General features: G+C 41.1%; 2 protein-coding genes across 11 annotated transcripts in view; one reads left to right on the top strand and one right to left on the bottom strand.

Moving 5' to 3' along the window:
- ABL2 (ABL proto-oncogene 2, non-receptor tyrosine kinase) overlaps positions 1-15,609 on the bottom strand; it is a 127,516-nt gene that overhangs the window by 23,882 nt on the left and 88,025 nt on the right. For 5 of the 10 annotated variants that reach the window (XM_017951843.3, XM_017951833.2, XM_017951837.3 and 2 more), the window contains 3 exons: positions 11,006-11,068; positions 9,005-9,175; positions 3,918-4,213 (listed from right to left, as the gene is read on the bottom strand). In XM_017951843.3, the coding sequence (XP_017807332.1) occupies positions 3,918-4,213; positions 9,005-9,175; positions 11,006-11,068 (530 nt within the window). The remainder of the gene's footprint in view (positions 1-3,917; positions 4,214-9,004; positions 9,176-11,005; positions 11,069-15,609) is intronic. The other 5 variants (XM_003893462.4, XM_009192521.3, XM_009192531.4 and 2 more) reach the window with 1 other exon arrangement.
- LOC116273763 (cytochrome b-c1 complex subunit 10) lies at positions 11,777-13,278 on the top strand. The gene is made up of 2 exons (XM_031663231.1): positions 11,777-11,797; positions 13,090-13,278. The coding sequence occupies exons 1-2, from the start codon at positions 11,777-11,779 to the stop codon at positions 13,276-13,278; spliced, it is 210 nt and encodes a 69-aa protein (XP_031519091.1).

Below are 15,609 nucleotides of genomic sequence, written 5' to 3'. Positions count from 1 at the left end.
CCTCCCGGGTTCAAGTAATTCTTCTGCCTCAACCTCCCAAGTACCTGGGATTACAGGCATGCGCCACCACGCCTGGCTAATTTTTTTCTTTGTATTTTTAGTAAAGACGGGGTTTCACCATGTTAGCCAGGCTGGTCAGGGACTCCTAACCTCAAGTGATCTGTCTGCCCCAGTCTCCCAAATTGCTGGGATTACAGGTGTGAGCCACCGCGCCCAGCCAGTCTTCAAATACACAAGACTGTGGACTCAACTACAGAAGATAGGTAAAGAAGAGATGCCCTGATCAAAGTAAGCAAGCAAGGACTTGGTCTTTTGTAAAAATTTACAAAATATCACCTCCCTCCTGTAAAGAACATAACTTGAAAACCACTGATTTAGATGTTTTTGGTAAGAGTATTCAAATATTTCATAATTTTAATTACGATGTACATTTGAGTGTCTAGGCCATTAAAGAAAGAGCCACAATTTACCAGTGGCCAGCACTTTGGGAGGCTGAGGCTGGCGGGTCACTTGAGGTCAAGAGTTGAGACCAGCCTGGCCATTATGGTGAAACCCCCTCTCTACTAAAAATACAAAAATTAGCTAGGCGTGGTGGTGTGCACCTGTAGTCCCAGCTACTTGGGAGGCTAAGGTGGAAGGATTGCTTGAACCTGGGAGGCAGAGGTTGCAGTGAGCTGAGATCATGTCACTGCATTCTAGCCTGGGTGACAGAGCAAGACTCCGTCTTAAAAAACAAAAAACAAAAAAAGCCACATTGGATTTCACAGAATTGCTTACAACATAGTTAATTTGCTAAGCAATAAGAAATATAAAGTAAGAGGGAATTCTCTGGCCTTCTCTCCCAAGGGAGCTTTAATTTTTATTTTTGAGAAATAAGGATCTCACTGAATTGCCCAGCCTGGAGGGCAGTGACATAATCATGACTCACTGCAGCCTTGACCTCCCAGGTTCAGGTGATCCTCCTGCCTCAGCTTCCCGGGTAGCTAGGACCACAGACATATACCACCATGGCCAGTTCATTTTTAAAATTTTTTGTAGAGACGAGGTTTCACTATGTTCCTCAGGCTGGTCTTGAACTCCTGGGTTCAAGTGATCCACCCACCTTGGCCTCCCCAAGTGTTGGGATTACAGGCATGAGCCACCACGCCTAACCTGTTATTTATTTTTTTTAAAGACACTTTTGGCCAGGCACGGTGGCTCACGCCTGTAATCCCAACACTTTGGGAGGCCAAGGCAGGCAGATCACGAGGTCAGGAGATCGAGACCATCCTGGTTAACACGGTGAAACGCCATCTCTACTAAAAATACAAAAAATTAGCCAGGCATGGTGGTGGGTGCCTGTAGTCCCAGCTACTCAGGAGGCCGAGGCAGGAGAATGGCATGAACGCGGGAGGCAGAGCTTGCAGTGAGCCAAGATCGCGCCACTGCACTCCAGCCTGGGCAACAGAGCGAGACTCCGTCTCAAAACAAAAACAAACAAACAAAGAAAGAAGCTTTTGTTTTAGTGTATACATAAAAGTATACATAAAATTCATAAATGGAAAATTTATAATTTTTACAAAGTAAACTCACCCATGTAAACGTCACCCACACCAAGAATTATAACATGACCAGTACCCCAGAAGCCTCCCTTATGCTCTCCAGCTATTTACCCTTGCAAAGATAGCCACTATGCTGACTTCTAACACCTTAGATTAGCTTCTGCTTCCTTTTTTTTTTTTTGAGACAGAGTCTCGCTCTGTTGCCCAGGCTGGAGTGCAGTGGCACGATCCTGGCTCACTGCAACCTCCGCCTCCTGGGTTCAACCAGTTCTCCTGCCTCAGCCTCCTGAGTAACTGAGTAACTGGGATTACAGGCGTGCGCCACCATGTCAGGCTAATTTTTGTATCTGTAGTAGAGATGGGGTTTCATCATGTTGGCCAGGCTGGTCTCCTGACCTCCTGACCTCCAGTGATGAGGCCCGTCTCAGCTTCCCAAAGTGCTGGGATTACAGGTGTGAGCCACTGTGCCTGGCCTCTGCTTCTGAACTATATACAAACAGAATCACACAGTATGTATTACGTCTATTTTCTTCCACCCAACTTAAAAATTTTAAAATTTAAACTTTAAAATTTTTAAAACTTGCATTATATTTCACATACCATAATATTCATCATTTTAAGGTATACAATTTAGTGGTTTTAGCATATTCTCAAAGTTGTCCAACCATCACCACTAACTCTAGAACATTCTCATCATCTCATACCTATTAGGAGTCCTTCCCACTCCCCACATTCTCATCCTCCAGCTAATACTAATCCTTCAACTTTGCTGAAGTTGAGTCAGCTGATATTCATCTACAGTAGGGGCCAGCAAACTCTTCATAAGGGCCAGATAATAAATATTTTAGGCTGTGGCCATAGTGTGTCTGTCAGAACTACTCAGCGCTGCCTAGTAATAGAAACCATAGACAATACATGAACAAATGAGTGTGGCTATATTCCAATAAAATGTTATTTACAAGAAAAAGCAGATGGCTGGAGGGCCATAGTTTTACCTGATGGTGTTGTGTGTAGCAGTACTGTGTTCATTTCTGTTGTTGAATGAAATTGCATTTTATGAATATACCACAATTTATTAACCCATTCTACTGCTGTTAGATCTGTGGGTGTTTCTAGGTTTTGGCTATCAGAAGCAATGCTGCTATGAACATTCCTATACATGTCTTCTGGCATACATATGCACTCATTTCTATTAGGTAAATAACTAGAACTGCTGAGTCACTCTTACATTACTACACATCTGATTCTGTTCTGTTTGGCCAAGAGGAAACATACTATGTCTATATGGTGGTGCAAAAGTGAAAGAAAACTAAAAATTTACTTACTTCCTACTTTGTATCAGTCATTATGTCTTACAGAAATTACTTCATTTAATCCTTACAACAACCCAATAAAGTGGGAGCTAATTACAGACAGGGAAACTGAGACTTATGTAAGGTCACAATCAGAACTGCTTGCTCCAAAGCCTGTGCTTCCCCCACAGCATGCCTATCACATAGAGGAGAACACAAGAAATAATTCAACCTAAATTTACTGCACAACAAAAAAACAACAGACATAAGCTCATGTTCTATAGTTTATAATGTATAAACACACTGTAACAAACCCATTCTACCTAATTAACATGGCTGGTGTTCCCAATATACAAACTGTTCAATGACTGAATGATCTGTTTCAGTTAATATACATTAGTGATCGACACCAGGCTCAAAAGTCTAAATTCTTACTCTGTGAACTTTCTGGTAGATATTATTCTAATTTTCTTTTTTTTTTTTTGTTGAGACGGAGTCTCGCTCTGTCGCCCAGGCTGGAGTGCAGTGGCCGGATCTCAGCTCACTGCAAGCTGCGCCTCCCGGGTTCACGCCATTCTCCTGCCTCAGCCTCCCGAGTAGCTGGGACTACAGGCGCCTGCCACCTTGTCCGGCTAGTTTTTTGTATTTTTTAGTAGAGGCGGGGTTTCACCGTGTTAGCCAGGATGGTCTCGATCTGCTGACCTCGTGATCCGCCCGTCTCGGCCTCCCATATTCTAATTTTCAATGATACAATGTTAACTGATAAATTCTATACCAGTGCACTGGGTGTGTATTTGTGTAGTGATTATTAGAACAGCTAACTTATACAGCAGTTCCCTTCATTCTTCACCTTCAAATCTAGCTTATCTTTAAAATATTAATATAATACTGTTTTTTAAATTTCTATTACCATATTCTTTTCAAGAGAACAAGCTCTAACATGCCAAAAAGCCCAAACTCACAAAGCTAGTGAATATTTTATTTCATGTCAGACATAAAACCTATTACTTCACTTCAGTCACGTTGAATATTATTTCACAAAGCAGCCAGTCCATGCTTAAAGGTGCTGACCAGCGAGTCTTACCTTGCCATCTGCAGTGGTGTTAATCCTGTAGTGATACACACGTCCCTCGTACCTGAGCGAGATGGACAGCTGCCCAGGGCTACTCTCACTTTCTCGCACCAGGAAGCTGCCATTGATGAGACTGCTGAGCAGATACTCAGCTGCACTGCGTGACACAGGTCCGTGGTACCAGGAGTGTTTTTCCAGGCTGTTCACTGGGGTGATGTAGTTGCTTGGCACCCAGCCCTGCCCATTCTTAGAGCGAACTTCACTCCACTCGCCATTCTGGTTGTAACCAAGAACTCGTAGCTTTTCACCTAGCCATAAGGTCATCACAGGATGAAAGAAACGATGTTAAGACTTTATTTCAACTGAAGCAGTGTATTGTCAAACTTTAAACTCATTTAAAAAAAAAAAAGAATCTCGAACTTTTATGCCAATTTTTTTTTTAAATAATGAAAACAAACTTGGCTGTTCATCATATCCTGATTGCTCTCTTTAACTTTTAGCTTAACCACACAAGCATGGTCGGAAATGGTTTTCTGGCATTTACTACAGGGTTTTAAAAGTCTATATACAACTTAAAAAATACCCTTAGGAAACTCTATGTATGGCAGACAGGTTATTAAAATGGCTGGAAAAGGATACAGTGCTCACTCTTCAAAAGAAGAAAATTCACTTTCCCTGAAAACAGTTTATCAAGGAATGTATCTTATATATGATTCAATGTTAACAACCATCAAGGATTAGGGATAAGACATGTGAGATACAAAGTGACTTCTAAATTTCACTTGGCACCAAGGCAACAAAACCACTGATGTAAAACAAAAACAAAAACAAAAAATGAACAAACAAACAAAAAAACACAGACCACAGAGTTTTCAGCAAGAAAACTGTTTAGTGGGGTGAGGGAATGGGCAGTTAGGACTCCCAAAACACAACCCCTTCCAGAATACAAGTTTAAAAATAGCTATAGTTTTCTTATTTCCTTCCTAGTTCCCACAAAGAATGAATCACTCCTTTCCATTCTACACTAAAATCAGTGCGTGGAATGGCAAGCTCACTCTTAAAGTTGGAAACCAAAACCCGAGTCACTCGGTGTATCTTTGCCGTCAACTTCAACGTTCTTAATTTTTTCATCAAAATTGGGAACATCAAGCTCAGACTTCAACATATAACTTGCCCCGATACTTGCAGCACAAATTAGGTTTCTTTGGCAAAACAGAGACAGTGAAAGAAATATCACTAGTGATAAATAAATGTTAATCTAAAGAATCCTTGTAGTACCTCAGGTTCTTATCTCTAAGAGATGCAACCCTTCCTATAGCGTTCATATCTACTTCTTCAGTGTCAGAAAGTAGAAGGAAGCGAAGTCAATCAAAAGCACATGGCCATGGCTGAGCATGGTGTCTCACGCGTGTAATCCCAGCACTTTGGGAGGCCAAGAGAGGCGGATCACATAAGGTCAGGAGTTCGAGACTAGCCTGGCCGACATGGCGAAACTCTGTCTCTACCAAAAATACAAAAAATTAGCCAGGCATGGTGGCGCATGCCTATAATCCCAGCTACTTGGGAGGCTGAGGCAGGAGAATCGCTTGAACCCAGGAAGCTAAGGTTGCAGTGAGCCAAGATTGCACCACTGTACTCCAACCTGGGCGACAGAGAGTGACTGCCAAAAAAAAAAAAAAAAAAAAGAAGCACATAGCCAGAAGTATCAGGGAAAAGTTTTTAGGAAAACTCAAAATAATTATCCTTGTAACCATCTGTCCTTTTTTAGTGGCCTTCAGAAATGTTTCCATAGAATAACTTTCTATTAGACACCATCTCACCTTACACACGTGGATATGAGATAATGAGGAAAAAACACGAGTATACGTACATATATACACCTATGGGTACATAAAATATACATATATACAGATAGGAGTCTGGTGTAGCAGTGGATATGCGTAAGTGCACAGATAAATACTCGCTAATCATATTTACAGGAAGAAAAAAAAAGAATCCTGCTGGAAAAACTGAAGAAAACCTGTTGCTCTGTAGCTTTTCTCTATTAGTCCACATGAACTAAAAATAAAGCCTGTAACTACTTTGTATATATATCTATATACATTTTTAAAATATTGTTGCTTCCTTAAAAAGAATTGGTAATGACAGGCTATCATAATGAAGATACAGTCAAAGACCCCAGGATTTTTTGTTTGTTGTTCTCTTTTTTTGTCAGTTATCAGGAAAATTTTTCTACCCTGGAAGTTTTGACTACCATGGAAAATGACAGGGGGATGACTAGTACGGATTCAAACATTGGCCAAACTGACAGAGCAATCCTAGGGAGAACTTTTTTGTTTGTCTTGAAACAGGTCTCCCTCTGTCGCCACGTAGCAGTGCAGCAGTGCAAACACAGATCACTGTAACCTCAATTTCTCAGGCTCAAGTGATCCTAAGACCTCAGCCCCCCAAGTACCTGGGTCTACAGATGCATGCCACTGCACCTGGCTAATTTTTAAAATTTTGTAAAGACAGGGGTCTCACTACATTGACTAGGCTGGTTTTGAACTCCTGGGCTCAAGCAATCCTCCAGCCTCAACCTCCCAAAGTGCTGAGATTACAGGCATGAGCCACCGTGCTTGGCTGGTAGAATTAAAAAAAAAAAAAAAAAAATTCAAGCAAAATATCATTTTCAATCAAAAACTAAAGTGTTGCTTTATTTTTAAAATATATTTTCTTGTCTTTTAAAATAATAAAACAGCTTTAGCATGACATCATTTTAAATTAGTGAGAACCAGATATAAAAATTTGGCATTCTGTGGATTTTAAAAGAAACCACTGTTGGTCATAAGATAAAGGCCAGTCATAACTGATAACTGAAGAATCAACAGTCTTTCTTTATCAATGTTTCCTTGATGACTGGGCTATCTTGAAAAAACAACAGGAAAACATACCTATGAAAGAATTTCCGAGTCATCACTTCACAAATTTCTCCAGTGAAGAATCAGTAAAGGTAAAATCAAGTATACTGTAGCCCAAAGAGACTACCACACAATATTAACTTTCTGGCTGGGTGTGGTGGCTCACACCTGTAATCCCAGCACTTTGGGAAGCTGAAGCAGGCGGATTACAGGTCAGGAGTTCGAGGCCATCCTGACCAACATGGGAGAAACCCTGTCTCTACTAAAAATACAAAAATTAACCGAGTGTGGTGGTGCACGCCTGTAATCCCAGCTACTCAAGAGGCTGAGGCAGCAGAATCGCTTGAACCCGGAAGGCAGTGCTTGCAGTGAGCCGAGATAGCACCACTGCACTCCAGTCTGGGCAACGGAGTGAGACTCCATCTCAAAGAAAAAAAAAAAAAATTCTTTGATATATTTTGTTCTATCCTTAAACTTTACATAAAATTTTCCTACGACTGCGTAAACACAACCCCTACATACATAACATATATCATCCTGTCCCCAAAACTATCCAAAAGCAGTAAGTAAAACTGACACTAGGAGATAATGCACTTTAACTTTTACTTTTAATTCTGTTCTATATACAGTTGGCCAACAAATGCAACTACCACGAAGGCTAGACTCACTATACACCTATTCTTTTGTTTTTATTTTTTTAAGAGACGGCATCTCGTTCTGTCGCCCAGGCTGGAGTGCAGTGGCACCATCTCAGCTCAATGCAACCTCGGCCTCCTGGGTTCAATTCTCCTGCCTCAGCCTCCCGAGTAGCTGGGACTACAGGCACATGCCGCCACACATGGCTAATGTCTTTTGTATTTTAGTAGAGACGGGGTTTCACCGTGTTGCCCAGGCTGGTCTTGAATTCCTGAGCTCAGAGATTCCGAAAGCCTCGGCTTCCCAAAGTGCTAGATTACAGGCGTGAGCCACCGTGCCTGGCCACACCTATTCTAATTGAACTGTGGCTAAGATGAGCCATGTTGCCAGACCTCACTGCTACTCAGAATGTTGTCTGTGAACTTGACTGTCTATATGTGAGGACTGTTCATTCATTACTAGTCCACAGTGAGATTAAGAACTGCAACCAAATGTAAACCAACTACATCACTAAGCACGCTATTTATTATTTAGTTCAGTTTTAACCCTTTGGAGCAAGGCTTTCTGCATGAAGATAGTAGTCTAGTGTTTCACATTCTGGCATAAGCATCTTACCTTGTTGTGGACCATTTCTGAGTAGCACTGGCCTAGACAACATAAATGTCTATTGTTTGTGTTTATATAGATCAGTGAAAGGAATGGTAGGAAAGGTTTATTTGATTTCCATTATAGTAATTCAAGAGAGTGGTAGTTTATTTCCGTGGTAAATTCTTATAAAATGGAACATTAAGAACATGACCAAATAAAATAAAATCAACTATTATTGATTTTGCGTGTGTGTGTGTGTGTGTGTGTGTGTGTGTGAGAGAGAGAGAGAGAGAGAGAGTGCGAGGGCAAGGGCAAAAAAAGTAACTTTTATGATAAAGAAATAGGATTAAGAACATGACCAAATAAAATCAACCATTATTGATTTTGTGTGTGTGTGTGAGAGAGCGAGAGAAGAGAGATAGAGAGAGAGAGAGAGAGAGAGCAAGCGAGGGCAAGGGCAAAAAAAGTAACTTTTATGATAAAGAAATAGGATTATGGGGACATTATCCTTGTGTACCTGAACTGATTTGCTAGTCTGCCTAAGCTTATTCTTGCCTTTTGAATGTATGAAAACCACTGCTGGGGGGGGAAAATGTAGTTCAGGATTTTTTTTTTTTTTTTTTGAGATGGAGTCTCACTCTGTCACCCAGGCTGGAGTGCAGTGGTGTGATCTCAGCTCACTGCAACCTCTGACTCCCAAGTTCAAGCAATTCTCATGCCTCAGCCTCCCGAGTAGCTGGGACTACAGGCATGTGCTACCATGCCCAACTAATTTTTTTCATATTTTTATTAGAGACAGGGTTTCGCAATGTTGACTAGGCTGGTCTCAAACTCCTGATCTCAGGTGATCCGCCCGCCTCGGTCTCCCAAAATGCTGGAATTATAGGTGTGAGCCATCGAGCCTGGCCAGGCCCCTTTATCTCTTAATCAATAATGAAAACTGAAAAGTGAAAGCATGTTACATAGAAACCTCACCTTTAGTGATGCTGAGTGTGTTATCACCACTTGCTACAAAATCATAAAGTGCAACAAAGAGATTAGGGTCACTCTCGGTGGCTCCGAGCAAGTTCTCCTTGGAGCTCCACCTGATAGCTTCATTTAGTGCCTGGGGTTCAACATCACAACCATAGGGACGATGCAAAGCTTCTGAAAGACATAAGAAGGGAAGAGAATTCATGGTGAGTTCAACAGCAAAACATTTGTTTGAATTCAGTATATACATAGTATTTCAGCTGCTGGCTCCAGAGTACGAAAGAACTGCACAGTATAAAGTGTTATGAAGAATGAGCAAATAGGCACTGTCTCTCCTAAGCATGAGGAAGCAATTTACTTGTTAAAAATGTAACAAGGTAGTCAGAGAAAAGACCACAAAATGAGAGTTTAGCCGTGATTTACAGGTACTCACCAAAATCAGACATAAACTAATAGGAAACGCAGTTTTCTCAAAATGGAAAAAAGAATCTCAACGAGACATGGTTACTAACTTTATAAAACATATAGGATATTTTGTTATAGTGGTGGTTGTAGTTTTAAGGAAGAAATGATTATAAGTTTCTTACAAGTCCACCCAAACTACCCTTATTCCCTTTCTCTCTCCACAAAAAACAAACTGTAGAAAAGACAACAGGGATTATTTTTCAGAATTAGGTAATACTGTATAAATCCAGGCCCTCTAAGCATAGAAAAAATTATTTAAAAAGTGCTTTTAGAAAAATAATCTTGTTTTGGCCAACATGGCGAAAAATAATCTTCTTTTGTTTTTAAAAAAAACAAAAGAAACATGACAGCACCCAGCCTGAATGACATTTTTAAACACTATTTTGTTTTCCTGAGCAGTGATTTTTTTGTAAGTATCAATAACTTAATTGAACAGCCTAGAAAATATTACTATCATCGGGCATTTATTGAGTTTCTACTCAATGTGGTCCAAGCCTTTTATGACCTGTTTTTTTCTCAAGACTTTACAGTTTCTAAATTTATTTATAGTACATAGCACAGGTGATCTCTATACCATCTTAAAGATCACCTGTTTCTCACGGCCCAGATCGATTACACAAAAAACACAGTTTTTCCAGTATCGATTTTCTTGATCAGACTGTTTTTAGTGCCTGTCTACAAAGGCAAACTATCCAAATGTCTATGTCATATAACAACATTTTTATGTCTCTCTTCCTCCCATTATTATTATTATTATTATTATTATTATTATTTCTGAGATGGAGTTTCACTTTTGTTGCCCAGGCTGGAGTGCAATGGCATTATCTCGGCTCACTGAAACCCCTGCCTCCCGAGTTCAGGTGATTCTCCTGCCTCAGCCTCCCAAGTAGCTGGGATTACAGGCATCCGCCACCACACCCAACTAATTTTCTTGTATTTTTAGTAGAGACAGGGTTTTACCACGTTGGCCAGGCTGATCTCAAACTCCTGATCTCAGGTGATTCACCCACCTCGGCTTCCCAAAGTGCTGGGATTACAGGTGTGAGCCACTGCACCCAGCCGACTTATTCCCCACCCATGCCCACCCCCCAACCCCCTACTCCCCCACTGCGATGGAGTCCTGTTTTGTTGCCCAGCCTGGAATGCACTGGTACAATCTCTGCTCACTGCAACCTTTGTCTCCCAGGTTCAAGCAATTCTATTGCCTCAGCCTCCCGAGTAGCTGGGATTACAGGTGCATGCCACCAAGCCCAGCTAAGTATTGTATTTTTAGTAGAGACGAGATTTCACCATGTTGGCCAGGCTGGTCTTGAACCTGACCTTGTGATCCTCCCGCCTTGGCCTCCCAAAGTGCTGGGATTACAGGCGTGAGCCAACACCCAGCCAGGCCAACTTATTTTTAATATAAAAACGGTTTTATCATATATGAAAGGAAAAAACTTGAATTTGTGGTTCCATTTATTTTCAGATCCATTCCCTGTTCTCCATCTCTACTGCCAATGCCTTAGTTCAAATCCACAACATCTCAACATCTCTCACCTGGACTACTGCCTCCAGTCTTGTCTCCCTCAAATCCATCCTCCACACAGCTGGCAAAGTGATCTATTTAAGAAAAAAATTGACCACATCACTTTTCTTAAGCCTCTTCAATAGTTTAACATCAAGCTAAAGTCTCCTTTTCATGGCCTTCAAAGGCCTTTCATGATCAGATCTCCACCTACTCCTCCGGCTTTGCCTCTCCCCACTCTATACCTCAGATTGTAAACTTTAATATACACCATGTTGCTTCTCACCTTCTGGCTTTGGTTCACACAGTCCAGACTAACTGGTCACCCCACTTTTCTTTTGACTGGTTGATTTCTACTTGTAATACTCAGCTCCAATTTATAGTAGTTCCCCTTATCCATGAGGAATATGTTCCAAGACCCACAGTGGATGATTAAAATCAGGATAGTACCAAACTCACTATATACTACGTTTTTCCTATACATACATAACCATGATACAATTTAATTTATAAATTAGGCTCAGTAAGAGATCAACAATAATAAAACAGAACAATTATAATATATTGTAATAAAATATATGTGAATGTGGTATCTCTCTTTTTCCCTCAAAATATCTTAATACTTTCAGACTGGGGTGGAGTGCCAGTAACTGAAACTGCATAAGGCAAAACTGTGGATAATGGGGGATACTGCACCTTCTCTCTGTGATGTCAAAAGCATCACAGTTGCTGCCTTAATACTCTACCTTTATCTCAGTATTAATAATACATTCTACATATGTTTGTTCCCCAAACACCATAACATGCTCCTTGTATCTGGAATGGTATTCTTTTCCTACCAAGAGTTACATAATATGTGTTTAATAACTGTTAGCTAAACAAATGCCCAAATTACACAAACATATAAGTGACAGGAAACAAGATGTATCTTAATCTTAAAATCACATTAAACAATGCTTTAAAATTGGCTTTGGCCAGGCGCGGTGGCTCAGGCCTGTAATCCCAGCACTTTGGGAGACCGGGGAGGGAGGGTGGATCACCTGAGGTCAGGAGTTTGAGACCAGCCTGACCAACACGGTGAAAAACCCCATCTCTACTAAAAATAGAAAAATTAGCCAGGTCTGGTGGCACGTGCCTATAATTCCAGCTACCTAGAAGGGTGAGGCAGGAGAACTGCTTGAGCCTGGGAGGTGGAGGTTACAGTGAGCTGAGATTGCCACCGTACTCTAGCCTGGGTAACAGAGTAAAACCCTGTCTTTTAAAAAAAAAAAAAAAAAAAAAAAGGCTTCATAACTTCTACATGATATACACACAGAAATTCCTGTTGTAGTTTGGCTCTGTAATTCTCCAGTTTCAGAGTTTCATATTCCCCTCTCTAAAAGAATATATATTTAAAATTCCAGTTAATTCAATTTTGTTTTACATTAAGAACACTATGATAAACTTAAAGAAATGTTCTGACATCATGAAGAGTTAAAGTAGTTATGTTGTTCCTAATTTAAATACAGAATTATAGTGAATGGGAACAGCTGTATTCACTATAGCCAATTTGGGATGATCAAATCAACAAAAATCCATATTGCAAAAAACATTCTTCAAACTGGTTGCATGTATCATATAGGTCTTTATTCCAATGCAAAAACTATCTACTCTAGCAGAATTTCCACTGGGCTATACAATGCCAATCCTTTATTAAGTGAAAAAAATGCCAAGAAAGTACAGAAAATATCCACATTTATTAGCATCTATTACTGAACACTCCATAATCCACACTTATATATATAATATATATATATATATTTTTTTTTTTTTGCCAGTGACACTGGTAACACATTACAATGTTTTATAAATACTCTGTTTAATGATTATCAAACAGATTAAGTATATTTAATTCTTTGTAGTACAGGAAAAGTTCCCCTTGTTTGAAATTATAAGATAAAAACTCAATAGTAAAAAGAACTTTGGTACTATCAACGACCAAGTTAGAAATAGTAATAAGCAGAAGCCAACTCTTAACCTCTATCAGGACAAAACCAGCAAATGTCATATAGTTATACCTTACTTTGTGAAACTCAGTATATTAAAGTTTACAAAACAGTAATTTGATCACCCGGAGGGTGAGGACGGTGATGCAATATTGAGCAGCTTCCTGGGCTCACACAACCAGGAGCTGGCCAAGAACTGGATTCCCACAGTGGACATAAGGGGCGCCATGGGCACTGTGGGGCTGGTGTGGGTCACTGACTGGAGGCCAATTCTGGACCGGGTGCCTTACATCAACAGCAAGTTTAAGAAGAATGATTAATTAAACTGACGCCTCCATGAACCCCTCTGGTGTCAGGTGGTACCAGTTCCTCCCATGTCAGCGCCTGCTGCATCTGGAACAGCCCAAGCTCTCAGGATGGACACTCAGGGAATCCACAGTGCAACTTAAGATTTCTTGTATTTCTGAAAACAGCTGGGGTGTTTTAAGCACACAGCATTAAATCTCACTATGAAACCTGCCCCCTGCCTGGATATTAGTCATGCTGATAATTCAGTTACTTTGAATACAGCCCCGGAGAATGACCCAGGGGGCTTTACAAGCTCCAAAATGTTGCCAGTTTAGGAGAGTTTTCCAATGGCTGTCAGATATTGTTTTATTATTATTATTATTGAGACAAGGTCTCGCCATGTCCAGGCTGGTCTCAAACTCCTGAGCTCAAGCGATCCACCTGTCTCAGCCTCCCAAAGTACTGGGATTACAAGCACCAGCCACCACGGCCGGCCTGTTTAACTATTTTAAATGTTTACTGGGGAAAAAGAAGCCCCTAGCAATTTGAGTGACTACCACATGCAAGGCACTGTGCTGGGCTTCAGAGTATAAAGATGAGAAATCACTAATAACACCATTGGGACTCAATATGCAAAACTATCATCCATGCTTCCATCAAAATTTGTTTCTCTTACAGAATTCCTCATTTCAGTTAATGGCAATTCCATCTTTTCAAATGCTGAGGCCAAAAACCATGGAATCCTTTATGTCTCCTTTCTTGCTCTCACATACGACATCCAATCCATTCAGAAATTCTATTGGCACTGCCTTCAAAAATATACCCAGAATCTAACCACTTCTCATTCAGTACCACTTCATGACCACCATCATCTAGATAAGAGGTCCCCAACCCCTGGGCCACAGACAGGTATTGGTCTGTGGCCTGTTAGGAACAGGACCACGCAGCAGCAAGTGAGCAGTGGGCCAGCAAGCATTACCTCCTGAGCTGCACCTCCCGGCAGATTAGTGGAGGCATTTGATTCTCACAGGAGCCGAAACCTACTGTGAACTGCTCATGCGAGGCATCTAGGTTGAATGCTCCTTAGGATAATCTAATGCCTGATGATCTGAGGTGGAACAGTTTCATGTGAAACCACTGCTCCCCACCCCGGTCTGTGAAAAAACTGACTTCCATGAAACTGGTCCCTGGTGCCAAAAAGGTTGGAACCACTGAGGAGATTATTTCACTAGACTCCTGATTTCCATGCTTCCATGCTTGTTCCCTACTGTTTATTCTCAACATACCAGCCATCTGTCAGAGCATAAGTCAGATTGCTACTCCTCCGTTCAAGACTCTTCAAAGGCTCCCCATTTTATAGTAAAAGCTAAAATCCTTAAAGGCCCTGCAAAGTCCTTCACAACTGGTCTTGCCCAGCATCTCCTGCTACTATTCTTCCACCTCATTCTGGCCACTGACATCAATGCTACTGCTTGAACAGAGCAGGCACACTTCTGCCTCAGGACCTTTGCACTGGCTTCTCCTTCTGCCTAAAACACTCTTCCCCATGACATTTCACCAAATGTTACCTTCTTGTTATGGCATTCTCTGATTATTCTGTTTTAAAGTACATCTATTCTTGATAACACTCTCACATCCCCCACTGACTCCTTTCCTGATTTATTTTACCTCCATACCTCTTACTACCACCAAACATATCGTGTAATTTACTTATTTATTATTATATTCATGTATCTAAGTCTCCCTGCTAAAATGTAAGTTTTATGAGGACTAGGATTTTTGTCTGTTTTGTTCACTGAACAGTGACTCCAGAACAGTGCCTACATATAACAGGCTCTCAAAAAAGATTTGCTGAATGAATGAACTATGTAAACATACTCACTCACAGAGGACGCTCTGAAAGGACAGAATATAAAACAAAACTCTAGAGTCAGGCAAGGTTTCAGACTTAAAATTAGATAAACATTTAAACTGGATGAACACAGGCCAGGCACAGTAGCTCATGCCTATAAACTCAGCACTTTGAGAAGCCAAGGTGGGAGGATCGCTTGAGGCCAGGAGTTCAAGACCAGCCTGGGCAACATCATGAGACTTCATCACTATAAAAAATTTAAAAATTGGGCCGGGTATGGTGACTCGCACCTGTAATCCCAGCACTTTGGGAGGCCGAGGTGGATCACCTGAGGTCAGGAGTTCGAGACCAGCCTGGCCAACATGGCAAAACCCTGACTGGGCGTGGTGACAGGAGCCTGTAATGCCAACTACTCGGGAGGCTGAGGCAGGAGAATTGCTTGAACCCGGGAGGTGGAGGTTGCAGCGAGCTGAGATCAGACTGCTGCAGTCCAACTTGGGTGACAAAGCAA

The sequence above is a fragment of the Papio anubis genome, chromosome 1 (genome assembly GCF_008728515.1).
Source record: "Papio anubis isolate 15944 chromosome 1, Panubis1.0, whole genome shotgun sequence".
NCBI classification, from domain to species: Eukaryota; Metazoa; Chordata; class Mammalia; order Primates; family Cercopithecidae; genus Papio; species Papio anubis.
Note: the sequence above shows the minus strand (reverse complement) of the source record. Positions and strands in the feature narration are given on the sequence as shown.